We start from the raw sequence: 25,072 nt of genomic DNA, 5'->3' as shown, positions 1-25,072 counted from the left end.
TAAACGTCACCGAGTTTTAACGCATAACATCTTGAAATTTTAATAAATTTTACTTGTTTCCAAGGGCACAAAGGGGCAATTACAATTATATAAGTGATGATATTTGCGTTATGCATTGCTATGCAGATTAATGAAGAGGTTTGTATATTTATTTTTGACAGATAGGAGATTTGTTTATAAAGGACAAAGAACCAAACAAATTAACTAAAAATAAATACTTTTATGCTTGTTCCTGTCATTAATATTTAAAACATCACTTGTTAAAAGTAAATAACCACGTCTAGTTTGAACTAAAATTTGTAGCGACCAGAGTGAGTGAGGAAGAGAATCCACATCATATCAATGCATCGCATCATGCTTGCCTGCCAAATGCCAACCCTAAACGAGTGAGTGGAAGCCACTCACTTCCAACCCAACAAAAAAGGGGAATAATTTGGGCTTGACCTTTATTCCAAGCAAACCAGAAGTTTCCTTTCAGAATCCAATTCCTTCCTCACTACTCATCTCCACTCTTTTGTGTGTGTGTGTATATATATATCATATCTCTTTTCCCCTCTCCCCCCTCCTGTCAACATTATTTGATATCAGTTTCCGACCACCATAGTCATTCAGAATGACAAATGTAAGTGCCCATCAATTCTGTGTTTGATAATTGATACGGACGTGTTTCTCCAGAGCCAGATAGAGGAGCTGAAATGAAAGGGTGTGTGTTGTTTTGTGTTTGCAGGTGGTGGAAGTGAGAGTGGGCTTGCACTGTGATGAATGCATAAAGAAGATCCTGAAGGCCATCAAGAAGATCGAAGGTAGGTACTTAAGAAATTGAAGTGATTAATTTATGGGTGTGATCTATGAAATCAAAATTAAGCAGTGTGAATGTCGCAGAGATCGAAACGTATAACGTGGACACAGAGCTGAAGAAGGTGATCGTCACCGGCAACGTTACGACGGAGCAAGTCATCAGAGCTCTTCAGAAGATTCGCAAGAATGCTACCCCCTGGCACCAACCTCAGCCCAACTCCTGAATCTCTCTCTATTCTCTCTTCGTTCTATAGACTACATGTATACATATGCAAGCTATGAGATTTTCAGATTGTAGGAAGTGACTATTTAATTTTTGGAGGCTTACATACCTTTGCCTCAGTTTTGTAGCCCCTGAGATTTATCTGCGTATTATCGATACTCATTATTTTAAGTTTTTGATTCAAAATTTTGACTATTTGTCTCGTTCGTTAGAGTTCGTATGGTTTCTCGTTTTGGTTATTTCTGCAATATGCCTCGTGTTAGTTTCCCAGGGCTAGTTGATGAAAAATAACACATATTTGAAGTGATTCGATCTTTTAAAGGAAGTAACATAAGCAATCATCCTATATCTTGATCACTATTGATTCTTGAATAGAAAAATTGCAAATAAGATTCTCACACAATTTTGAATGGGAAAAAAAAGAATCTAAACAGCTTTTTTATTTAAAATAAAAAGAAAGGAAGAAAGAAAGAAAGAAACTTGCTAGAAATTATCCCCTGAAACAAGTTGGGCTGTCAAGATATTGACCCGGTCCAATCTTATGATTGTACTCAGCCTAGCTCATCCGTTGGGTCAACTTCCAGTGCAATGTGTATTGATCCAACAGGAATAATTAGTCTTTCAAAATATGGTGAATCAAAATTTAAATTTTTATTATAAAAAGTGTTCATATTTAATATATGACCATGCCTTAAATCAAATTGCCTCCAATAGAATACTTGTGTCTAACTGGAAAAAAAAATGTTACATTTCTTTCCTCTTTGACTCTTTTTTTTCCCTACAAAAAAAAAGGTGTTCTTGAAATATATCCTAATATTAAAAGAAAGGGTCTAGTTTTCAAATTTCAACATAAAAATATTACTCCTCCGGTCCTAATTATAAGACCCAATTGACTTATTTGAGGAGATTAAGGAAGTAAGTTAAGTTGGTTATTTATAATAAATAAGTGTTATCATTCCTAAAATATCCTTACTAATTAAGTATATTGGTTAAAACTATCATCATTAGAAGGATTATCTTGGAAAGAATGCATAAATATAAGAGACAAAATGGATTGGGGTCTTATAATTAGGACCAAATAAAAAGTCAAATGGGGTCTTATAATAAGGATCGGAGGAGTATTATATATGATGGATGATATTCTAATACGCATCCGCGTGATGAGAGCTTATGAAAATGAAGAACAAAGATGAAAATGGAACAGAATAAATTGTGTTTGTTATAAAATAGAAAAAAGAATAAGAATATATTCCCATTTATTTTTAAGAAATGAAAGAAGGGAAAAGACTAAAATAACCCTTATGCGAAACATGAAGGGCACTTGCCTACCCAGCCAACCCCCCCCCCCCCCCGGGGAGTTAAAAATGGTCAAAAAAGCACCAGCAAATTGCCATAACGGGAAAGATTCTCTCCGTTTTTTCCTCATAAAGCCAGGCGTCCCTTCCTAGCTCCTTCCTCGAGTAGTTAACCCCCATCCCATCGGCTGCGGTAGGCCGTAAAAGCCGCTTCTGAGGTCCAAAAGCTTCTCAGAATCTCATGTCAAGTTCAGCGTTGTCGTCATCTTCCACAAGCATGAAGATTGGGTTTGTGGGATTTGGCCGCTTCGCGCAATTTCTGGCGAAGACATTTGTCAGACAAGGGCACACTCTTCATGCTACTTCTCGCTCTGATTATTCCACCCTCTGTTCCCAATTAGGGATTCAATTCTATAGGTTTTGCATCATATATATATTATCAAACCCTCCCTCCCCCTCTAGTTATCGTTTTCATTCACTAGTATCTTTCTTGTAGGGAAGTGACCACATTCCTTGACGCCGACAACGACGTCGTACTCATCAGCACATCTATTCTTTCCCTACCAGAGGTTCTCAGATCCATGCCACTTGATCGACTCAAAAAACCTGTACTCTTTGTTGATGTACTTTCAGTCAAAGAGTTTCCAAGAGAAGTTCTACTACAGGTATACCAGACAGGCATTGCTTCGTATCAGTGATTTCACTTAACTTTATTTGATTTCCTCGATGCAATCTTTGTATTTCTGGCTGTAAGGTTTTGCCGGAGGAATCGGATATTCTCTGCACGCACCCAATGTTTGGACCAGTTAGTGGCAATGATGGGTGGAGAGATCTCAATTTCATGTACGAAAAAGTTCGAATCAGAGATGAAGATATCTGCTCCAATTTCCTCAAAATCTTTGAAAGCGAAGTAGGTTTCATAGCTTATGGAGTCATTGATGAATGTTTCACCATTATCCAAGGTGGGTTAGGGGATATTTTACAGTAATTTGTGTTATCCAGGGTTGCAGAATGCTGGAAATGACCTGCGAGGAACATGATCGATTAGCTGCCAAGAGTCAATTCATCACACATGCCATAGGCAGGTATGGAGCTTTCTACGCATTATCTAACATGAACAAGTGGCATAAAATGCTCACCAGAGATAGATTCATCTTTTGACTTCTCGTTGTGTAGGGCACTGGGAGAGATGGAAATCACGTCCACACCTATCGACACCAAGGGCTTTCAGACACTTGTTCAAGTGGTACGCCATATATTTGCTCAATTATTCACATTCCCCATTCTTCTTACTCAAGTTTTCCTCTATTCAGTCCAATTTTAGCCACAATAATTAATTTAATAGTTATTTTACTGTCCCAGAGTGATGTTATTCAAATTGAAAGAATGGACGATTAATTTGGTTCCAGCTTCCAGATTTGAATGCTTCTTTACTTCTTTAGTTTTCGTACCTGATTTTCTTTTTTTGCGGCATGAGTTAATTTCTCAAAATATTTAGTCAATAAAAAATAATCATTCGATTTGGTGTATCATACTTGTCTCGTACGCTAACTGATGTATCATGACGTAATTGCAGAAGGACACCGTAATGAGTAGTAGTCTTGACCTCTTCAGCGGATTGTTCATGCATAACAGATTTGCCAGACAAGAGGTAATCAAACTGCTTGCCAATTGCTTATTTCCAAATATTTAGTATTAAAAAAATTATTCACTCTTTAAAATCACTGAACCAGGGAACTAACCATTGACTTATGACCAATATGCAGCTGGAAAACCTTGAAAATGCCTTGCACAAAGTCAAGGAGATGCTGATTCAAGAGACGAATGAGGAGCAAGAGAAGACTGAATGTTGATGCTTTGTATTGTTGACGATTAAGCAGCATTCCTGAGCTATGTATCCTCTTTTTCAATTTCTATCCCATCCTATGCCCTACATCAGTCTAAATCTTTCATATTTCTTTATAATAAATTTCTCGTAGGGCTTGGAGAGATAGGGACAAACTTCTTAGACACTTGTTTTTATGTTGCATTATTTCCGAACTCTACAAGATGTTCACCATCAAGATTTGTAAAAGATCCTTCTACTATAAAATTGATCTTATTTCTATTTTTTTTTGGGCAAATTAAGCTTCTGCACAAGGCTGAACAAACAATGGGGCAGCTTTTGAATAAAACTCAAATGGCCGCAGGCGAGTTTCAATAATAACCATCAATCACTTGTTACCATTCCAGGATTTCTGCCCACAGACTGCAGGATGTACTCAGTAAACTCAGATTGTTCATCCTTGCGAGAAATGCTATCTGAGCATCACTAAAAGTATGTACTACCCTGGAGGAAGGTGCACTGCTCCATAATCCTGGATAAAGACGTTAAAATGTAGACTGGACAGTCCAACGTCGCTCGTGGTCACGTAGTTTTGTTGGCTAAGAAAATAAGATTTATCAAGAGGCGTCACTGGAATTCAACAACATCGTTTCGAGACTTTTTTTTTTTTGTTCACGTGACTTGCAACAATAATGTTTGCTGCTATACTCACTGAACTGGGAGAATCATATAAAATGGTATACAATTGAGTAGTGAAAGGAATATGTGTTCGTCATAGAGATATAAATAAACATGAAATGAAGAAATCCTATTCGGTTGTGCCTATTGTACAAAAAGTAAACTTAATACGATCCTTTATGTTTTTTGCTACCAGGTTTTCCAATAAAATAACATCTATGATTTAAAAAAAAAAAAAGAAAGAAAAGAAATCAGTAAAGCTGAACATAAAAACAACAACCTTGTCCTGTTATTATGGGAACACCACACACTTATTATCTTGAGGAACCTGATAACAAAATATAAAGAATCGTATATAAGTTTCTCCTTAGTAGCACAAGCTACTGAAAATGAGGCAGGAGTATTGTCACCTCATTTGCTTTGGATATCGTCAACACCAGCTTCTTCTGTTTCGTTGCACACAACTGCAGCTTGGTTAGGAGAATCTGGTATTTGTAGAGAGGATGATTCGGTCTTTTTAACTTGCAGTCCAGTAGACCGGGCAAGGTCAATCCATTGCTGCAGCAATTTGAGAGGGGAAAAATGGTAAAAATTAGTTTTTCTAATATATGGATGCTCAGTACAAATGAAATTCGATGATAAGCTGTAATATTATAGAGTACTGATTTGTGGTTGAGGTGGTTTCCAGAGAATAAATGCACAAAAGAATTCATCCACCATCCTAGAGCCGCCAAAAGCTTTTGTCTTTTTTTCCCTTCCAACTCCACAGAACTTTAATCATGCTAAATAAAGTCTTCCACCAAGACATGATTATACTAAATCATTTTACCTTACAGAATATTTATTACTATGAACATTACGATAAGAAATGGCCCACAAATGGAGTAAAAGATACTCTCTCGGTCTTTAATGTAAGACCTAATTGTGAAGTTAGTCTTGGTCTTAAATGTAAGACTTATTTTTTATATTTATTAATTTTTTCCAAATCACTCTTATTGATACTCCCTCAGCCATAATTGAGTAGGAGAAGGAGGGAGGATATTAAGGAAAATTATTAAGATATTTTAAAAAAAAATATGTCATATTTATTATAATTAATTAACTCACCTAACTTCTTTAATTTAATCATATTAGTTAAATAGATCTTACATTAAGGAGCGAAAAAGTATTTCCAAATCACTGGCTGAATGTTTAACCGAGGAAAAAGAACTGGCCTTCTGAAGATGGAATTGTGGGCAAGTTGGCATAATGCAAGCAAAAGCACAGAAGCATACAATAGAAAGTAGAAAAAAGGGAGGGAAAAAAAAATAAAAAAAGAATACTAACCTGAGTTCCCAAATAAGAATTGATTGTCCGAGCAACAAAAGATATTATATTAAGAAGAAGTGTTTGGGATGAAAACTGCTCAGAAAGCCGGTGCTCCACAACTCCAGCGATAATCTGCAAAACAATTTGTTCCCATTTCAGTATCCAACACCGGAAGACAATCACAGATCTTAACTTCCTTCAAGAATGCAAATAAAATGGAACAGCCTAGCTAGTTAGCTGCAATTACTATCAAGGAAAATATTTTCAAAACATTAGCCAGTCAACGCAAGAAGTACAACGGAGAAGAATAAATCATTAGAAACATGGTTATCTTTGAACTAGTCTTTAACCAGAACTTTTTTAATGGTCTTCACTTCCCTAGATTTCAAGTCGGAGGTAGGTGGTTATCCCATATTTACAAGTTTGATAACCGACAATATATATATGAATTAAATATTTTGGGAAAAAAAAGCCTCTCAATAGTTTTTAGAAGTCTTAACACAGCACAATACACTGAAAACCTCAAACTCTTCCTTAACCTCAAACACCGGAAAGAAACAGCTTTCCACATTAGAAAAGCAAAAACCAATAACATGGCAGTATAAGATGGCATTTGCCACAGAACAAGTAGGTCTGATTTTTCTTGAACTCTTCTATAAAACATTGGCTACAGTCAAAATATTATAATTTGTATAAAGTCCGTTAGGGTTATCACTCTCCATACCTGATAACGAAGATTTGCAGATATTCCAAGAAAAGACGCATACACAACTGCTGTTTTGAGTATCGGTGATCTTATAATCCGTTGATTAGAAACAACTGCTGGATTAAAGAATCTACGAATTGCAAACAATGCATTTGACGAAGCCACAGTTCCTATACTTGAGATAAACCCAACACTAGCAAGTTTTAAGCCACCAAATAAAACAGATGCAACTCTATGATTGAGATCCCAGTTAGTCCCCACAGGACTTTTCTGAAATGCATTGTCAGGGATGGAGCCCAGAAGACCTCTCAAAGCATCAATGTTGTCAGGTGCATTCATTTCATCAGCATAAGAAAGGAATGACAAAGTCGGGGCAGGAAGCCACACTGTGAAGAAATCAACAACTGAGCCCCTGACTGCGTCTGTTATAACATAGTCAAGCTCTTCAAAAAAATTTTCCTTCCGCTTCTCATACTGTGCTATTAGTGTAGTTGTTATTGATATGGCTTCCTCTATGGCTAATCTATTCAAGAATCTGGGATCTGCCAATAATCGTTCCCTAAATCCCTGCATCCAGGACAGCCGGATAGAGATGTAGGAATATGAGTAATCACAATGATAAAATAGTCTCATGATTAAAATCAAAGCATTCTGATTTTAAATCTGAAAATACCTGGAATCGATGAGTGAGTTCTGAAATCAGTGGATACTGCTCTAGATCAAAAAAGTTCTGCAACACCTCAGGTGATACCAAACCAAGATCAATGCCCTTTTGAAGATCCTGAAAATACATGGCAAATTTATCGATTATATATACAGGATAAGGGAACAGTTATATACTATGCTATCTAAATATGATGTTATAAAGGCGAAAGCAGGTTCCAGAAGAACAAGAACTAAACCCACTCCAATTATCTGATGATGATAGCACAAACAATTCACACTCGGTCACACTTGCAACTACGTACTCATACTCCCTAATCCCTAATCCAAATTATAGAACAGAAAATTCTAGAGATATCAGCAATGGATTTTTTTAGCCACAATTTTGGGCATAATTTTTTTAATTTCTTCGAGGCTTATAAATGATTGCAGAAAGCTATGGCATATGGTAGACAGAAAATACAAGAAGTACTGATCTGTAACACCTAATAATTTTCAGAATGTTTTGAGTTCTTATCCTTGTGATACACACAACAGAAGACAAAGGGTTAAAGATGAGGGGTGGGAAGAAAAAGGACAAGTCAGATGAACAAAAGTGGATGTACAAATTAATAAATTCAATAGCCAACCTGTGGAAGGGCATCCCTCTTCCGACCAGCTGCATTCATAATCCGTGCAACCTCAGCACGATCAAAGCAGTTTCTACTACATGGTCTGGCAGCAGAATACCACAAGAAATCAGCAATGGGTACTTCTCCCTCTCTTCGAATGAGTTGCCTTTCAGGATCAAGTAATATGACAACTTGATTTTTCTTCTGCATTTTCCTTGAAATTCTCGCTGGCACTCCAGTTCCTCTTGATCCATAAGTAATGTGGCTTGCACCAGTCACAACCACTAACATACCACTAGCTCCTTCCTCCTGAACATTTTGTAAGATGATCTGGGACATGGTGTAATCTTCAACTACTCTTGCCTGTGCAGATAGATATGAGAAAGGTATAGATGGATTTGGAGTAGTCACATCTCCTGGTGATCTGCGCGAGATTGAAGTAAAGCCTGATATGAAGCCTGAACCAGCTGGAGGAACATAAAGTTTACGATCAGCCCTTGAAAGCCCACGAACTCCTTCTGCTTGCACAGTCCTTAAGACCTGTTGATCAAGACAGTTACCATGCCATCAACCATTGTTATGATAGTTAACACACATTATGAGCACTTAACTAGTCATATTTTTATCTTATGCAAGACAGAAACTTTAATGACTGTGAACAAGAATAGTATTTTTTTATCTGAATTAAAATTTAAATACATAGCTCCCAATTACGTGTACTTATGGAATTTGACACATGGGAGATGCCCTTTGATGCACCAAACATTTACATCTGTCATAAGCTTAACAGATTATGATGCCTTCCTGTTTTCTCCCTCAGCTGTTCTCCTTTCTACCAAACCTTCTATACATCTCTATCAATTTTTAAGAGTGAAGATATGCATCAAAAGCTTTTATCATTCATAAATACATGATAATAGCACAATGCATATATAGAAAGCTATTGGCCCATTGCAAGAAGCAAATCGTACGTTGTTATCTACCCATGCGGCTCTACGCCAAACAATAGATGATTGCCTTATATAGACATACACACCACAACCTTGGTATTTTTTTCACTAACTTCCAGTATGCTCTCCACCAGACATGTCATAGCCAAACATATTAAGGATCTGCATTGGCTTGGATGAAAACAGAAGCATACCTCTGGTGGGGTGCCACAAGCAACGAGACGAATTTCATTATCACGACAGTAGCTAAAAAGAGGTTCATACTCCTGCCACTTTTGAGGTGGCCAATGTAATGTATAAGACTTTAAGGTTTCTCCATCTATCCTGCCATGAAATCCAGGATGTAATAATGCAGGCTTGTGAGAAATATTTTGACTAAGATAAATGAGAGATTGGCCAGAAAAGAAGCTTAAAAATTAGGGAGCGAGGGGGAAAAGAGGGATAGATTCGGCAGTGTATATCTTTAACAACCTAAGATTCTGTAACAGGCGTGAAAGAAATAGACGTTGTCAGCAGTATACATACATTTATACATTAAAATTTCCATTTACATAAAATGGATACAGAAACTTCACTTATTACTGCTAAAATATTGGTTCCTAAGGATCAGACCTTTTGCACACTTAAAATGAGCACTGGAAAAGAGTAAATAGCAGCACTTCAGCCATTTTCATGTCCCATACATCACAGCACTTTAGATGGGTAAGTCATCACATGGGAACATATAGAGACGGATCGACTTCAAGTCTACAAGTGCAATGAGTACACAAGAGAACAGTACCTACAGTTTTCTTCCTCCTATTTGATATAAATAAAAGATGCTGATACTTATTCCACTTCTCAGGTTGATGGCTAAGGTCACGGAGAGAAAGGAAAACTCAACCATCTAGAATCTTACCCTGAGCAAATGATTTGACTGTAGGTGGCAAAACAAATTCATGTAAGAGCGCAAGAGACAAAGACCGCGAATTGGTGAATTTTATAAACTAAGTCTTGTGTATCCAAATGCCAAAATTAATCAGATAAATATAATAGCACACCAGCCAACTAATTTTCGATCAGAGTATGCTGTAGATTCCACAAGTAGATTATAATTTTCTGAGTCTTCAGTTAACATGGAAAGGCATTGCATGACAAATGGACAGGTATAACCATATATAAAAAGAATAAATTCTTTTCCTTCTGAAAGAAAAGGGCATACTTTTTATCGATATATTGATCGAGCTTCTCCTGCATATTAGATGGAAATGCTTCAAGGGCCAAAGATAATCGTTTCTCGCTTCCGATACATCGTCTGTGCATATTCTTCAACATTTCAAGCTCCAATTCCCTATCGTCTCGAATGGGAACCTGTTCCGCTTCCCCCAAATACACAACTCGAGCACTCATCAACTTCTCCCACACTTTCCATTTATCTTTCCCAATCGCCAATGGTTCTCCGATAACCGTCGCATCGTAAATCCTCGATGTTATCACATCCTCTTCTTCCTTCTTTTTCTCCTCCTCAGGCTCAGAAACCGGCAAATCCCCTTTAGCTTTCACCTCCGTCGGCGACGGCGTCGCATTGACAGCCACTTTATCCTCGGCCCTCGTTGTCGCCGCAAGAAGAAACGACGCCCCCATGGCAAGAACTGGCGCGGCCAACACTTGTCGCCTGGTGCTTCTAGCTCCATCCGATGACTCCAAAATTTCAGTTAAAATTTCCCTTCTAGTATCACAGTCAGAGTCGTCAGATTGACTAGCCTTGATACAAGAGGGACGGGCAGATAAACCGACCATACGCCGGCGTTTAGGGGTCCAAAATCTCCGGGAAGCATGGTTACCGGCGTCGAACAGCGGCGGCAAAAATTTGCCCGGTGGAGCAGAGGACGCGCTGCCACGCCTAAAAGTGGTTATACGTGGCGGTCCACTGCCACAAGCAGCGTGAGTCTGGGACCTCATGGCCCTTCGTAGGCTTACTGCGTCCCCTTACCCGCCACGGCCATATTGTTTGGATGAGACAGAGAGAGCCATTCGTTAATTTCGGGCATCAGGGGTTGGTATTAGATTCGAGCTATAAAATCCAGGTGTAAAATCGAGAGACACGAAAAATAAAATAATATTTTTTGTGCTGAATAAAACCGGATAAACCTTGGTCACAAGTTCTTATTGATAAATTTTCGACAATTATATTCTTTCAACTTGACGTGGAGTTGGTCCTTTCAGAATTTTTCTCATATATATGATCTTTTAATTGTGTAAATAGGTACATTTTTTAAGTTTGATGACAAAATAAGGAGATTACTCCATTCAAAAGTTAATGAAGAAGGTTTTTTGTTTTCAGTTTCATTGATTTCTTTTTGCAACACTTTCGTGTCATTTTTTTACAGTTCGGTGATTTTAAAAAAAAAAGTTTCTACAGCTAAATAAATAATAAAAAGAGAAAATGACAAATAAAGACCCCAATTAAATTAATTAATTAGCTCTTATAAGAAATTAAAGGTAGTAATAAATCTCATTGGACTTGCAGGCAAAAGAAAAAAATCATTTGACGTGCCACCATCATCTATCTGTTAACCATGCAGCTACAACGAGAAAATTCTCAACCATTTATACCATGCCTGATCTTATTTGTCTTTATTTTTATTTTAATCTTTTAAATTTCAAATTATAAATTTTCGTCTCCCAAATTTCTTTTTTATTTAAAACATTAGCCTTTATAATTCAATAAGATATGAATTTTTGCTCCTTGAAAGATCAAAACCTATGATTTAAAACTTAAGCAACCAAAATCAAAATTAGGGCAAACTTAAAAAGACCACAGATTATATCATATTAACCCATAATATTTAAGCCATAAGAACTCAATCAGGCAAACAGATAATAAATACATGCAAGATACTCATATACAGATGATGAGGAAAGAAACAGTAATGAGTTTAAATGTAACATCACATGCTAAATGGAAAGAAGATAGATTTCAGCGGTACAAAACAAATCATTTACTCAGTTACATAATAATAATAGGGTAAATATGGAATATTTATTATCTGGTTACACAGTGGCCTTCGCGGAAGCACTCATCCCCTGGTAAAGGGACAATCTATATCTTAATTATAATAGATATTATCGCCAATAATTATATAAATAAAAAAAAGGACTTCAAAGTAAACTCCCCATCTCAAAGCCCGGCAACAAATCAGTACCGACTACCGAGTGACAATTGTCAACAACAGGAAAATGCGACCTCACTTGATGTCATGGAACGAAGGAAGGATGGCAACAAGAGGGTCTCCATAGCCAACGGCCTCTGCAAATCATAATTCAAAACGGTTTTTAATTAAAAATCTATCACAATCATGCATGTCTCTAAACTAATTGGTCAAGTAAAGCAGCTAAACAACAAATGTAGTGTCACTCGTTGGAGTCATCACAAGTTAAAAAGGTCATATTCGTTGAATACAATGTATTGGTAACTGGAAAGTTCCATTAAGGAAAAACGTTGCAGCCCCTAACATCACATGGACTGATCCAGCACAACAGGCTTGACAAAGAGCAACGTACATTGCAAATCGACAGTCCAGAAAGAATCAGAGATCTTAAATGACCGGACGAAATAACAAAGAAATTAAGCCATCAGGAGCTTGTGAAACTTTCCACACGGTCAATAGTCATTAAAAACTCATGGAAACTTGTATATGCCACGAACAACCATTTTACGGTGAATGGCAAAGAACCGTGCTTAGTCTTCATGCGTATCCTGTGGTTCTCATAATTTCACAAAACACAAATCCGAAAAATGCAAACAACCAGAGGAAAGCTATCAGGCTTTTGGTATGCTGACATTTTAAGCCAGTCGGTGGACTAATGCCAGAGCGCTAATGTCCCCTAAAATAGCCAAAACCGAAGTTTAAATTCCAAACGAATTGACTATTGACCGTTATGCTGTCCATTTTCCTCTATTCTTAGTGTCTGTCTTTTCTTGCAACGAAATATTCCTAACATTACAATTGGAGACTATTAGAGCTCTTACGTGTTTTTCGAAATATTCTCCAAGTTTCATTACCGTTGACATCCTACTACATTCCCTATTTCGCGTACAAATAAGTGGGTACTGCCGTCATTTTCTTCTTTTTCTAATCACAAGAAGTTTTCAGGAGCTGAGTCTTGGGAGTTTGTCAAGGGCAAGTCCTATGACTCAAAAAGTGCTCATAAAGATACTTACAAATTACCTACTAATTATATTTTCACACTGGCAGCATGACTCAAGTCTATACCCTTATTATTTGGTCAAAAAAAGGTCCATACCCTTACTGGGCGTAGAATTATTACCAATACCAACTAGACACTATTTTTTTCTCTAGTTCCTCATCAGTAGCTCCGTATAATTGAAGACCCATATCAAACAAATCTAGACAGAGACATTATACCTCCATCCTGAAAGAGTATCTTTAAAACTTCTCCAGCCACATCTGACTGCAATATTCAATAATAAAAACAGTCAGCAAAAGCAGAACTTTAGAGGGGACAGCTATTAAAAATACTAAGGTGGTTTACCTTAACAGGAAGTTCAGTGCCAAACTGATCCAAATACCCAATAACTTGTCCAGCTTTGATTACATCACCCTGCAGATTTTAAAATGAAAACAGACAATTAAGATTTTAGAGGAAGGCTAGAAGATGTTGACAGTGATTTGCAGGCAGTATGATGAAAGTGAGATCCTTATATGACAAAATCTATTGGGCAGAAAGCATCCATCCAATCATGCCCAGCAAAGAAATGTAGCTCTTCTTATCTATATAGGAATATCAAAAATGAAAACTCAAGCTCATCTCTCGAACATGACTGTTTGCAAAATTTTCTTACTTGTAAGAATAAATCGAAATTAATCACAATTAAACAGCATGCATACACCTAAGTCTTAAGACTAATTGCTTTAGGTAGTATTAATTGATGCAACCTATAAAAGATGGAAATAAAATGCACAAAACCAATAATTGATATGTAAATTTTTATTGAAAGGGATGTTGAATGATCAGAACAAGTTAGTGACATAGAAATGCACTGTCAAGGATGGACAGAGAAAAGCATGCATGTTTACCTCTTTACATATAGGAGGTTGCCTCTTCCCTTTCAATGTTCTACCTCTTTGGAACGAGCCAACCTGAAGGGGGAGAGGTAAGTGACAGCAAACTCCACATGGTTTCAGCTAAAGCGACTGTAAATAAGCAGAGTTCAGTACATATATTACTAGATGACATACCGTAGGAGATGACACAAGAACATATGATTTAGTGCCAGAAGCTTCCAATGCTGCCAGCTTTGATGATTTCTCATGGGGAACATTTATAAATGGATTGGTCTTTTCTGGAGATGATTTTGGTGGTGATGGCGGAGGGGTATCAGGTACTGATTCAACCATGGGTTTAGTTGGAATAGGCGGTGGAGTAGTTGGTGAAATGTTGGACAAAGGAGCTTTTGTTGCTCCAACATTTCGCTTGAGATGCATTTGAAATTCTCCAACCTACCACATTAAAAGTCAAATAACAATTTGGGTGTTCATCAAGGACAAAGACCCCCCTTAAGCATCAGCAGTTAAGTATAAGACTCAACAAATACACACGGTTAAAGACTTGCTTCTTTTGATGACCCAAGCACATGAAATTCGTGTAGTACGATCGTAGCCAAGTAAATTGCCGCGTCAAATATTACACTGATACTTCTGGTTATTGTCAAATTCAAATTTCCCAAATAAAGGGGGGGGGGGATAAAGTCAGATAAGACATGAGGTCCTGAAACACCAAAATCATTTCTCATCATTTCCTACGCGGTGCCATGCGTGAATCATACTCATCATTTTCATTTCAAAAGAGGGAAAAAAAAGATTTTAAATTTCAAATGAAATTCCTAAATATTCAAAAGCAAGTAGAGAAATACGCACACATGGGGGGGGAAAAAAACCGTTTACCATATCAATAGCCTGTGTGCAACCTCATGCTCATAAGCATGCACTATATGAAGTGGGATTTTATCATCCTCCTTATCAGAGAACAATTTGCCACCATAAATTTTATAGATGCAGCAAAAAAATATAATAGGTCAAAAAAAACATAAGATAGATGGTAACCTTCAATTGCAGCTCAGCAATTTCAGTCTCATCACAGACCTCTAATACCAAATCCTGGTATGCAATGTAGACATGGTTCAAGTCAGGAGAGAGACAAAAAAGAGCACAAAGCATAATAGTATATGGTATGTAGCTATGTCCAGTCATTTTCAAAAAATGCAGTTGAGAAGTTCAACAGAAATTTCACAGCCGTATAACTTAATCTTATAAAATGATGAAAGCAAAATAAGTTAATATTATGTTGGGTCTGCTGGATCATGTTTCAGACTCAGCAGACTTATAGAAGTTTATCAGGTTCTCTTTAGAACATGACTTCCAATAAACAGAAGGGCAAGCCATTAATCAGAGTTTCATTGCATATATGGATGCCAAGAGCCACTAATATATATCAATTATAAACATATATAGATCAACAGATATGAATGTGAAAGTACGGGCATATATAGGGAAAGGTTAGCTTATACCTCGAATCCATTAGGAAAAGTACTTTTCACATGCTTCTTCGCCAATGAGTTTTGTGGACTGCTGTCCAAAGAAGCTGCCACATCATCACATAATTAGCAGGTACAAACGAATAATATACCACATCTCTACTCTGATATATAATTTCTTGAGGATAAAAGTTTAGACTCACTTAACCAGCAGCTACAAGGAAAAAGGATGCAATGAATTTATTCCAATATAAAAAATAAATAACCATTTGATTTGGCAGGCTGGGTATCTTCAGCTGTATTTGTACATAATACTCGTGTTTGCTTCCGTGTCATTCGAGAACTGATGTGCCTCTTATCATTGTCCAAGCGATGTGTTAGTGCACTCTGAGAGTTCCATCCAACGCTATGCATTGGAACTATGCCTGGCTTCTCAAGATTTGACTGCAATTGCTGCACAGTTCCTATGGAGTCTGAAATCCCAAAAACATTAATCAAGCTCATGATTGCAATAGTTTTCTCTGTGATCTTTTAATTAAAAAGTTATTAGCATGTACAAAGCCTTAATAAATCATGCATGCATACATGTGAGTGCCTAACATATATTCTTTTCTTTTAATAAAAGGATGCAGATTATTAGAAAGAAGATAGACAGAATATATAATATAGAAAAAAGAGTGTCAGTGCAATAAAGCTCTCAATTCATTTCTATACCCATGGGGGGTTAGCTCCCTTTGAGAAGAAAAGGGCATGTCAGGACAAGGTAGCCTTTTTGTTTTTAATTCTTCTCTGCCCGTGCCCCTCTCAAACTCCCAGCTCATTGCCTTTTGTTTTTATACTTCTCCCTCCATCCCCCTCTCAAACTCCCTACTCATTTTAGGCTCTGTATATCACACCAAGAAGCGACCAGGAGACCAGGCTAAGACGTGTAGTTTCTTTGGGATGAAAAGAAACATTCGTTAAATGCCCAAAAGTTTTCCAACTTTGATACATCCATCCGAGTTTTTATCACTCAAGAAAAGTAAAAGCTAGCTGAACCAGAACCTTAAGCGTAAGTTCAACATGCGATTACCGACTAGAAAACCAAAACTGACTAGCCTTTATTTTGCTAAAAAGAATTGAAATACATAGAGTGAACGAACACAAATATTGCTAAGAAATACTTCCTCTATCGTCACAAAACTAAATCGGAAGGCTTCTTTCTTAGTTTCTCCAAACTAGAATACCAGAACCGATTTAAAGTGCAAGGGAGACTGTGCCTTTGGTTCAATAACTATGTGAAAGAAATCGAATGCTAAAACCGAGAGACAGCGTGCGAAAGAAGTTACGGCTCACCTTAATTCTAAAGAAAGTTCGGATAACATTTCTAGAAATAACAACATATACGATGATTTCGGATTCCTTCCCCATAAAACAAAAACTAAAGAATGCGACACACCAAGCTCAAACCAACCTATATGACATTACATACAACTATACAGCTAGAACTAGCATTCAGTGTGTGTAAAACATTCATAACAAGCAAGTAAAGAAGAAAATAGGAAAAGAAAGACATACAGCGAACGGATCGGATGGCAGCCGAGGCATCCATGGAACTGAGACGGAATCGAAATTGCAGAGATTATATACGGTAATGACAGGGGGAGTGCAATGATGATACTGACAAGGAGCAAAATTTTTTAGTGAATTAATGTGTGGGTTACTACAGTTGAGGTGAAGGAAGATGGAATAGCATGTTATATCTTGGAAATCTCCGCCTTCTCGCTTGTTTTCTCCGTCCAGAGCTTCCTCCCCCTTGACGCCCACACTAATTCATGGTCTATGATTTCCTACGGGAAGTCGCAGCTTCCTACGATGCATTTCGCCACGTGAATGCTAAGTCCAGCTGATTGGTTGCCATCTTTCTTTACCCTTTTCGGTTAATTTCCTTTCTCTGTTTTTTTGGGACCTCAGATTTGATTAATGTGTTTGACTGCCGGCTTAGCGCGGGAAATAGATTATACTATGTCATAACTAATTATATAAGATTTTATTTATAAATTATAAATGAGATATTATAATTAAGACCAGAAGTAGTATCTTTTATTCTTTTTAATCAATAATTTGTTTCTGAAAAATTTGGGATGACATGGATATGATTTGTGAGCAATATAATTTTTTTACTCTTTTTATATGTTATAGCCGATTGATTTTACGCTGATATATTAATTATTTAGAAGTACTTAATAGATTTTGTTTTGTTTTTGTGACATAAACGCCGAGCCATTTGTATGTTATATTACTTCCAATTCTTAGCATAGGAATTCGTTTGAATTTTATTTTAATCCTAAATATAATATCTCAATTCACTTTATCTCTCATATTTATCTATTTTTTAATATGGTCCTTGTAATAATAGTAATTCTAACTAATACATTTAATTAAAAGGATATTTTAAGAAAGACAGTACCTAGTTATTACAAATAACTAACTCAACTAGTTTTTTTAATCTACTCAAATTAGTCAACTAACTTTATATTAAGGACCAAAGGTAGTAGAAGATTAAAATGGGTGAACAGTATTTATTATATATCAATACGATTATTAATTTATTTTTGTGTTATAAAAATTTTCTCAAAATTTAAACAAATTTGAAACAATTCATCCCATAGTTTGTTTCCTTTTGCAAACAAGCTAGAACAAAGTCTGGTCTGATGATATGTATAAATTTACGAGAAAGTCATATATTTAAATTATCAATACACGGCTTCCAATAATATATATATGTATTGGCCCTAAAAATATTAATTATTCGTTATGTTAGAAGTAAATTAAATGATTCTTATTTCTCAACGAGATTGTATGTATGCCTTATGTCTTCACACACGAAGTCTCAGAAAAAGCGTATTTGAATAATATAATTATTTATGTGCATGGGTTGGCCAAATAAAAAATATCAATACTGATATGTCGGCATTGTTCTTCGTTGATCTGACGGAACCTTCAGCCTCTCATTTCGTTGCCATAATAACTTTTCTTTCGATCTCCATAACACCCCCACCCTTTTACATACACTGATGGAAATAAAACCATCCAGCACACCTCATGTGGATAATATCCATCTCCCTCACGTAAATCATACTCATCCTAACTTATTGAATTGAAACAAAATTTACATTTAAACACTTCATCATTAAGCATGGTTGGCTCAAAATAAAAAACAAAATTCCCTTATCAACTATGTATAGAAAAAACGCGAAGCCAATTTATAGTTTTCTTTTCATAACTGGATTTCATAGAAAAAGAAGAAATATAATTATCACTGGTGAAAACAACACAACACCTTGTCATTTTATATTAACAAACACAAGAGAGTCGATCATTGTGCTTTTGTTTACAGGATTTCTTCGAGTGGGACAAGGAGCAAATTTTTTAGTGAATTAATGTGTGGGTTACTACAGTTGAGTGAAGGAAGATGGAATAGCATGTTTATATCTTGGAAATCTCCGCCTTCTCGCTTGTTTTTTCCCGTCCAGAGCTTCCTCCCCCTTGACGCCAACACTAATTCATGGTTTATGATTTCCTACGGGAAGTCGCAGCTTCCTACGATGCATTTCGCCACGTGTATGCTAAGTCCCAGCTGATTGGTTGCCATCTTTCTTTACCCCTTTTCGGTTAATTCCCTTTTCTTTCATTTTGGGGACTTCAGTTGATTTTAATTTGTTTGACTGCAAGCTTAGCGCGGGAAATAGATTATACTATCTCATGTCTTAATTATAATATTTTATTTATAAATTGTAAATGAGGTATTATAATTAAAACCGGAAGTAGTATCTTTTTATTCTTTTTAATCAATAATTTGTTTCTGAAAAATTTGGGATGACATGGATATGATTTGTGAGCAATATAATTTTTTTTACTCTTTTTATATGTTATATCCGATTGATTTTATGCTGATATATTAATTATTTAGAAGTACCTAATAGATTTTGAGTTTTGTTTTTGTGATATAAACGCCGAGCCATTTGTACGTTATATTACCTCTGATTCTTGATACAAGAATTCGTTTGATTTTTATTTTAGTCTTAAATATAAGACCTCAATTCACTTTATCTCTCATATTTATCTATTTTTTTAAAGATAATCCTTGTAATAATAGTAATTCTAATTAATACATTTGATTAGCAAGGATATTTTAAGAAAGACAGCACCTAATTATTACAAATAACTAACTCAACTAATTTTTTTAATCTACTTAAATTAGCCAACTAGTCTTATATTAAGGACCGGAGGTAGTAAAAGATTAAAATGGGTGAACAGTATTTATTATATATCAATGCGATTATTAATTTATTTTTGTGTTATAAAAATTTTCTCAAAATTTAAACAAATTTGAAACAATTCATCCCATAGTTTGTTTCCTTTTTGCAAACAAGCTAGAACAATATGGTCTGATGATATGTATATAAATTACGAGAAAGTCATATATTTAAATTATCAATATACGGCTTCTAATAATATATATATGTATTGGCCCTAAAAATATTAATTATTCGTTATGTTAGAAGTAAATTAAATGATTCTTATTTCTCAACGAGATTGTATGTATGCTTTATGTCTCTACACACGAAGTCTCAGAAAAAGCGTATTTGAATAATATAATTATTTATGTGCATGGGTTGGCCAAATAAAAAATATCAATACTGATATGTTGGCATCGTTGTTCGGTGATCAGATGGATCCTTCAGCCTCTCATTTCGTTGCTATAATAACTTTTCTTTCGATGTCCATAACACCCCCACCCTTTTACATACACTGTGATGGAAATAAAACCATCCAGCACACCTCGTGTGGATAATATCCATCTCCCTCACGTAAATCATACTCATCCTAACTTATTGAATTGAAACAAAATTTACATTTAAACACTTCATCATTATGCATGTTTGGCTCAAAATAAAAAAAAAATTCCCTTATCAACTATGTATAGAAAAAACACGAAGCCAATTTATAGTTTTCTTTTCATAACTGGATTTCATAGAAAAAAGAAGAAATATAATTATCACTCGCCAAAACAGCACAACACCTTGTCAATTTATATTAACAAACACAAGAGAATCGATCATTGTGCTTTTGTTTACGGGATTTCTTCGAGTGGGACAAAAAAAAAGGTGTTGAGTGTGTTTCATTAATGAAAAGTTGGATAAGTATGATTATTTATACTTTCATATATCATGTAATCTATTTTAAAATTATAATTAAGCCTATATATCCTGAAAAAAATTAATAATAGCTGGTAAATAATAATTAATCATAATGCACACCACAACGTTACAAAAAAATTAAAAAGAAAATTCATTTCACACATATTCATCCCATACAAAGCAAAAGTGTTTTTTTTTTCCAAATCTAATACACGTAAAATCATAGTAGAAGGTTTCTACGTTGAAGGGCGACAGGCTATAAATAAAATAAAATTCATAAATCATGATCTTTATCTAGAAAGCTAAGCGATGTGGAGATGGAGGGTTTCTCTGAACTCGAACCTGCGAGTTTCACTGTAGAAAGTTTTATGTTTATTAGGCCAATACGTCAACCAAATCCAACCCCTAATCTCCCACTCCATCGTCTTCCCAATAGCACCTTTATCCACTTTCCACAGCACACTGTCTCCATACTCATCGCCTGCAAATATGATCCCTCCCTGCCTCGTAAAAGGCCTATGAGCACTCGAATACCTGTCTCTGAACCATGACCTAGGGTTGAGCAATGCACACTTCGAAGGCTTGGACGAGAACACTTCTTTACCATTTATGCTGTCATGAAGAAACCAGTTCAGGTTCGCACTGTAACCGTACGTGGATTCTTCGAACTTCCATGGCTTCAAGCTCACTGTTGATGTCTCTCCAGCTGATACTTTGAGACCCAAGGGATTGTTTGGTTCCAGGGAAGCTTCTATGCTTTTGTCTATGCCTATCTCTCTTCGTGGGTTCTCTGTGGATTTGCTCACTGATAGACTCAGCACTTGGTTTTGTAGTGTGGGTGTGAGTTCCAAGCATATTCTTGAAGGGAAATGCTTTTCCCCTGCCCCTATTCCTCGTCCTCTCAGAAGGTTCTCGTTCACAAGCTTCACAACGTCACACCTGTTCGCAAATGATCTTAATGTACGTAGTTTATGTGTCGGTAACAAACCAAACGGCTCTGATAAGAAACGACCGGCAAATATTTAAAACTGTGATCAGACAAAATTTGTTAGCTGGTTCCGTATAGTGGAAGTTGTAACCTCTAATCCTGTTTGAAATGGCTTATATTTACGAAACACAAGGTTAAGAAGAGTTTTGTCTTGATTTATATAAAACTTACTTATAAATGATTTCCATTGTTATGCCCGACAAGGCCTTAGTTTAAATCTTTAAGTTTCATGAATATAGATTGATTCTGACCAATGATCAATCGATGTGCATGTTCTACATAGCATAACAAAAAAATTCATTAGGTCTGTTCCAAACTTCCAATAGAAGGATTGGGAGGAAAGTGGTCCATTTTTCTACCCTCATTTGGTAAAAAAGAATGGAGAGAAGAGAGAAAATTTGAATAAATTTTCTTAGCCCTCCCATATACCTCGAAAGAGGACAAATTAAAGAGAGTTAAAGTGAAGGGGAAAAATAAATGAAAGGAGGTGGTGTAACCTTCTACCTGAAAAGTGGGGACTACCAAAACCTTTCTCTCTTACTCTACCCATATTTTAGGCCAACATCCAAAATAAAAAGGGGCCCCTATCTCTCTCCTACAAAAATGTTGGATGATTTGGAGGGAAGAGGAGCCATTAATTTTTATAACCAAAGTATTCTTATTTATTTTTTAATTTCAAGTTCGCTCTTAAAAGTTATGCCTTGTCACACGTTAAATTATTATGTTGTGCTTTTTTTTGGTGTGTATCTACTATCTAGCCTCCTCCCTTTCTTTCTTTCTATTTTTGATAATCCTAGCCTCTAGCCCTTCTCTTCCCCTATGCATGACACATTTGATCTATATAATAATGTTTTAATTAAACTGGCTTTTTTTTTTTATAGAATTGAGCAATTCCTTTTGTTTTTTATGATCAGAAAATAAAATTAATCAAATAGCCTAAAAAAGTCCATTAATAAAAAATTTACAATGAATAATATATGGTATTTGTGTAATGAGTATAAATTAAAACTGTTGACACTTTTAAAATAAGAAAATGACACATTATTATATAACTATTTAAAATTAAAAACTTCAAATGTAATAAAGTTATTATAATCCATTTGTTATTTTTCCTGATTTTTTTCTTACGTATGAACTAACAAAGGAAGATTAAAATTTCCTTTCTCCCCTCCCCCAACCCCACATCTACTAAAATCACTGCTGTCGTTGTATTGTACCAACTACCAAACAAACCGTTAATTGCGCAAGGATTCCATCATGAAAGTTAATTAAAAACAAATGTTTTATATAAATCAAAGCGCACTATTCACTACCCCTCTTATTATTAAAAGATTACCTCCTGCTAATTGCAGTCGTGCAAGTAAAGAATTTGTGTTGTAGTAATCCTAAACAAATTACTCCCTCCGTTCCTTATTATAAGAGACAAATAACCGAAGTACGTTGATAAAAAAAACAGTTAAAATTAGTTGAGAACAATTAATGTGTAAAAAGTATAATTTTTTTTCCAAAAATGCCCTCATTAATAAGGAGAGAGAGCATGAGAGAGAACAATTAAATTATTAAAAGAAAGAGAAGTGGGAGGGAGAGAGTGTGTGAGTTGGAGATAATAAATATGGGTAAAATAGTAAATCAACACAAAAAAGTAGAGACAACTTGTAAGTGTCTCTTATATATAGGAACATGCTATAAGCATCAAATATCTCTTATAATAAGGAACGGAGGGAGTAATACAATTGACCCCTAGCCTCATTTTGCATAACAATTAACATGCTTAATTTACCTAATTATTTCAGGTGTATATATATAATAAGTCTTTCTCAAATTGAAATCAATAATCTTAATTAATTACCTTATGTTGTCAATGCTCACCACGATCTCCACCCACTTCTCTTGGACTGTAACCTGGTAATTGAACTGAAGAACACCTTCAAGCTGGTGGTATCTGAGAGAGAATTGAAGCCTCTCATCAACAGAGTGATTATTCGAATTCTCAACGTCCATGGCTATAACTGGGCAGTACAACTGAACTTTCCATAACCCAAAATCCGAAAAAGCACAAGAGAACAAGGTACAAGGCGTTCTGCAGTTACTCTGATTCACTGTTCGGAGCTCCACGACGCAAGTTGTGATAGCCAAGTTCACAGAACGCATCCACAGCTCTTCCAAGTTAGATCCCAGCAGTTTCATCAGAAGCTTTGATGCTTCTCTTGAATCAGAACCTGACAAGTGGTTCTTAATACTAGTAACGCATCCAATACGTAGATCTTCTGGGGCTTCATATATAATAACTAGGAACAAGAGGGTGAGAAATGCGAGGTTGAATATGTCTGGGAGGTTGGGAAGAATGGAATCAAGTTTGGGGAATTTCAAGGAGGGGCTGTTTTTGTTAGAACCGTAATGAAGAATGGCTTCAATGAAGTTGACAAGAACGTTGGAGGTAGTTGATTCGTTTAACAACTTGATGGATTTGGTATTATCATTAGAACTGGGCTTGAATGGTTTAGAAGTCCAGAGAGTTACTGGGATCTTAAAGTCTGCGACAATGGCGAAAAAGAGTTTTGAAGATCGGAGGCTTCTGGCTATGCTGAGATTAAGAGAAGGCTGGGACGTGCTTGAAGAACACAAGCGTAAGGTCATGGAACCTGAGGCTGGGCTCCATTCTGAGACTGGAGGAAGGTTCTGAATCCAGAAAAATACATCGGGAAATGTATAGACAGCCATGGAATATAACGAACGGAAGCTCTTTAGTTTCTTAGGTGTAACGATGATATGTTGAAGACTCCTCCTTTTTAAGGATGCAGAATCAGAAATTGTGGTGAGTTGGGTCAGGGAAAAGTCAGAAGTAAAGATGGTCATATCGGACAAGATAACTGATTGAATTTGATTTTACATCACATCCGATGTGAAAAGTTTCAAACTGGTGGCTTATGATAAACCAATACCAAAAATGAGCAAAACATGCAATTCCTTTTACTGGAAGAATTTGTATTTTATATGCTTCATAATCTATTAGTTAACATTCATTTTAGGAAAAAGAGGGGAAAAAACACTAGATGATCTAAAGTTGAAGGAAAACGCATCCATCAGTCATGTTCCAAGTGAAGAGGAAGAGCCAATGTATCTCATCGACGTCACTACATATTATATGAAGTCAGAATCTTAACCGTTCACATTTAATCTAGTCAATTTAATAAACTAATGATATGAATGAATTTCCTTAAGCGAAGATATAACTATATATGTTGTATTCCTCGTTTGCTCGTGAAAGAACTTTCAGAATACAGTTAAGGCTAAATGTATAATTTT

The 25,072-nt window shown here is 35.9% G+C and overlaps 5 protein-coding genes across 6 annotated transcripts; 2 read left to right on the top strand and 3 right to left on the bottom strand.

Moving 5' to 3' along the window:
* The first annotated feature begins 495 nt into the window (after positions 1–495).
* On the top strand, positions 496–1,211 carry LOC114735321 (protein SODIUM POTASSIUM ROOT DEFECTIVE 1-like). The gene is made up of 3 exons (XM_028923011.1): positions 496–622; positions 728–803; positions 883–1,211. Exons 1-3 carry the CDS (start codon positions 614–616, stop codon positions 1,020–1,022), a joined length of 225 nt encoding a protein of 74 aa, XP_028778844.1. The 5' UTR covers positions 496–613; the 3' UTR covers positions 1,023–1,211.
* A 1,213-nt stretch (positions 1,212–2,424) lies between these two features.
* Positions 2,425–4,947, top strand: LOC114735317 (arogenate dehydrogenase 2, chloroplastic). The gene is made up of 7 exons (XM_028923007.1): positions 2,425–2,733; positions 2,813–2,981; positions 3,071–3,226; positions 3,319–3,401; positions 3,493–3,562; positions 3,893–3,967; positions 4,083–4,947. Exons 1-7 carry the CDS (start codon positions 2,558–2,560, stop codon positions 4,167–4,169), a joined length of 816 nt encoding a protein of 271 aa, XP_028778840.1. The 5' UTR covers positions 2,425–2,557; the 3' UTR covers positions 4,170–4,947.
* Positions 4,867–11,046, bottom strand: LOC114735315 (protein RETICULATA-RELATED 5, chloroplastic). 2 transcript variants are annotated; one of them, XM_028923005.1, is made up of 8 exons: positions 10,259–11,046; positions 9,252–9,381; positions 8,126–8,647; positions 7,507–7,614; positions 6,852–7,400; positions 6,146–6,259; positions 5,230–5,377; positions 4,867–5,147 (listed from the first exon to the last, which is right to left on the bottom strand). In XM_028923005.1, the coding sequence occupies exons 1-7, from the start codon at positions 10,996–10,998 to the stop codon at positions 5,231–5,233; spliced, it is 2,310 nt and encodes a 769-aa protein (XP_028778838.1). In that variant the 5' UTR covers positions 10,999–11,046; the 3' UTR covers positions 4,867–5,147; position 5,230. The 2 variants fall into 2 exon arrangements, with proteins under 2 accessions (XP_028778838.1, XP_028778837.1); XM_028923004.1 differs by having other exon boundaries at positions 4,895–5,377.
* Positions 11,047–11,952: 906 nt separating this feature from the next.
* Positions 11,953–17,370, bottom strand: LOC114735316 (biotin carboxyl carrier protein of acetyl-CoA carboxylase, chloroplastic-like). Its single transcript, XM_028923006.1, has 9 exons — positions 17,153–17,370; positions 15,862–16,068; positions 15,629–15,702; positions 15,165–15,218; positions 14,301–14,561; positions 14,139–14,201; positions 13,594–13,662; positions 13,467–13,512; positions 11,953–12,346 (listed from the first exon to the last, which is right to left on the bottom strand). The coding sequence occupies exons 1-9, from the start codon at positions 17,184–17,186 to the stop codon at positions 12,285–12,287; spliced, it is 870 nt and encodes a 289-aa protein (XP_028778839.1). The 5' UTR covers positions 17,187–17,370; the 3' UTR covers positions 11,953–12,284.
* Positions 17,371–21,080: 3,710 nt separating this feature from the next.
* Positions 21,081–24,487, bottom strand: LOC114735327 (uncharacterized). The gene is made up of 2 exons (XM_028923016.1): positions 23,616–24,487; positions 21,081–21,717 (listed from the first exon to the last, which is right to left on the bottom strand). The coding sequence occupies exons 1-2, from the start codon at positions 24,485–24,487 to the stop codon at positions 21,081–21,083; spliced, it is 1,509 nt and encodes a 502-aa protein (XP_028778849.1).
* Positions 24,488–25,072: the final 585 nt, after the last annotated feature.

Source organism: Neltuma alba, unplaced genomic scaffold, assembly GCF_004799145.2.
Source record: "Neltuma alba isolate B1F8T4 unplaced genomic scaffold, ASM479914v2 tig00013202_pilon, whole genome shotgun sequence".
Taxonomy (NCBI): domain Eukaryota; kingdom Viridiplantae; phylum Streptophyta; class Magnoliopsida; order Fabales; family Fabaceae; genus Neltuma; species Neltuma alba.
This window is presented reverse-complemented; position numbering and strand designations above follow the sequence as displayed.

What these genes read in the sequence shown, in the direction of transcription:
- LOC114735315 (XM_028923005.1), bottom strand. Translation starts at nt 10,998, where the DNA reads ATGAGGTCCCAGACTCACGCTGCTTGTGGCAGTGGACCGCCACGTATA. An exon ending in AGAGGGATGCCCTTCCACAG is followed by an intron (nt 7,615 to 8,125) that starts GTTGGCTATTGA and finishes ATGTATTTTCAG; the next exon opens with GATCTTCAAAAGGGCATTGA. An exon ending in ATTCTTATTTGGGAACTCAG is followed by an intron (nt 5,378 to 6,145) that starts GTTAGTATTCTT and finishes AAATTGCTGCAG; the next exon opens with CAATGGATTGACCTTGCCCG.
- LOC114735321 (XM_028923011.1), top strand. An exon ending in GGCCATCAAGAAGATCGAAG is followed by an intron (nt 804 to 882) that starts GTAGGTACTTAA and finishes TGAATGTCGCAG; the next exon opens with AGATCGAAACGTATAACGTG.
- LOC114735327 (XM_028923016.1), bottom strand. Translation starts at nt 24,487, where the DNA reads ATGGCTGTCTATACATTTCCCGATGTATTTTTCTGGATTCAGAACCTT. An exon ending in GTGAGCATTGACAACATAAG is followed by an intron (nt 21,718 to 23,615) that starts GTAATTAATTAA and finishes ATTTGCGAACAG; the next exon opens with GTGTGACGTTGTGAAGCTTG.
- LOC114735316 (XM_028923006.1), bottom strand. Translation starts at nt 17,186, where the DNA reads ATGGATGCCTCGGCTGCCATCCGATCCGTTCGCT. An exon ending in TTCTTGTGTCATCTCCTACG is followed by an intron (nt 14,202 to 14,300) that starts GTATGTCATCTA and finishes CTCCCCCTTCAG; the next exon opens with GTTGGCTCGTTCCAAAGAGG. An exon ending in GATACTCTTTCAGGATGGAG is followed by an intron (nt 12,347 to 13,466) that starts GTATAATGTCTC and finishes TATGATTTGCAG; the next exon opens with AGGCCGTTGGCTATGGAGAC.
- LOC114735317 (XM_028923007.1), top strand. Translation starts at nt 2,558, where the DNA reads ATGTCAAGTTCAGCGTTGTCGTCATCTTCCACAAGCATGAAGATTGGG. An exon ending in TCAAAATCTTTGAAAGCGAA is followed by an intron (nt 3,227 to 3,318) that starts GTAGGTTTCATA and finishes TGTGTTATCCAG; the next exon opens with GGTTGCAGAATGCTGGAAAT. An exon ending in TTCAGACACTTGTTCAAGTG is followed by an intron (nt 3,563 to 3,892) that starts GTACGCCATATA and finishes ACGTAATTGCAG; the next exon opens with AAGGACACCGTAATGAGTAG.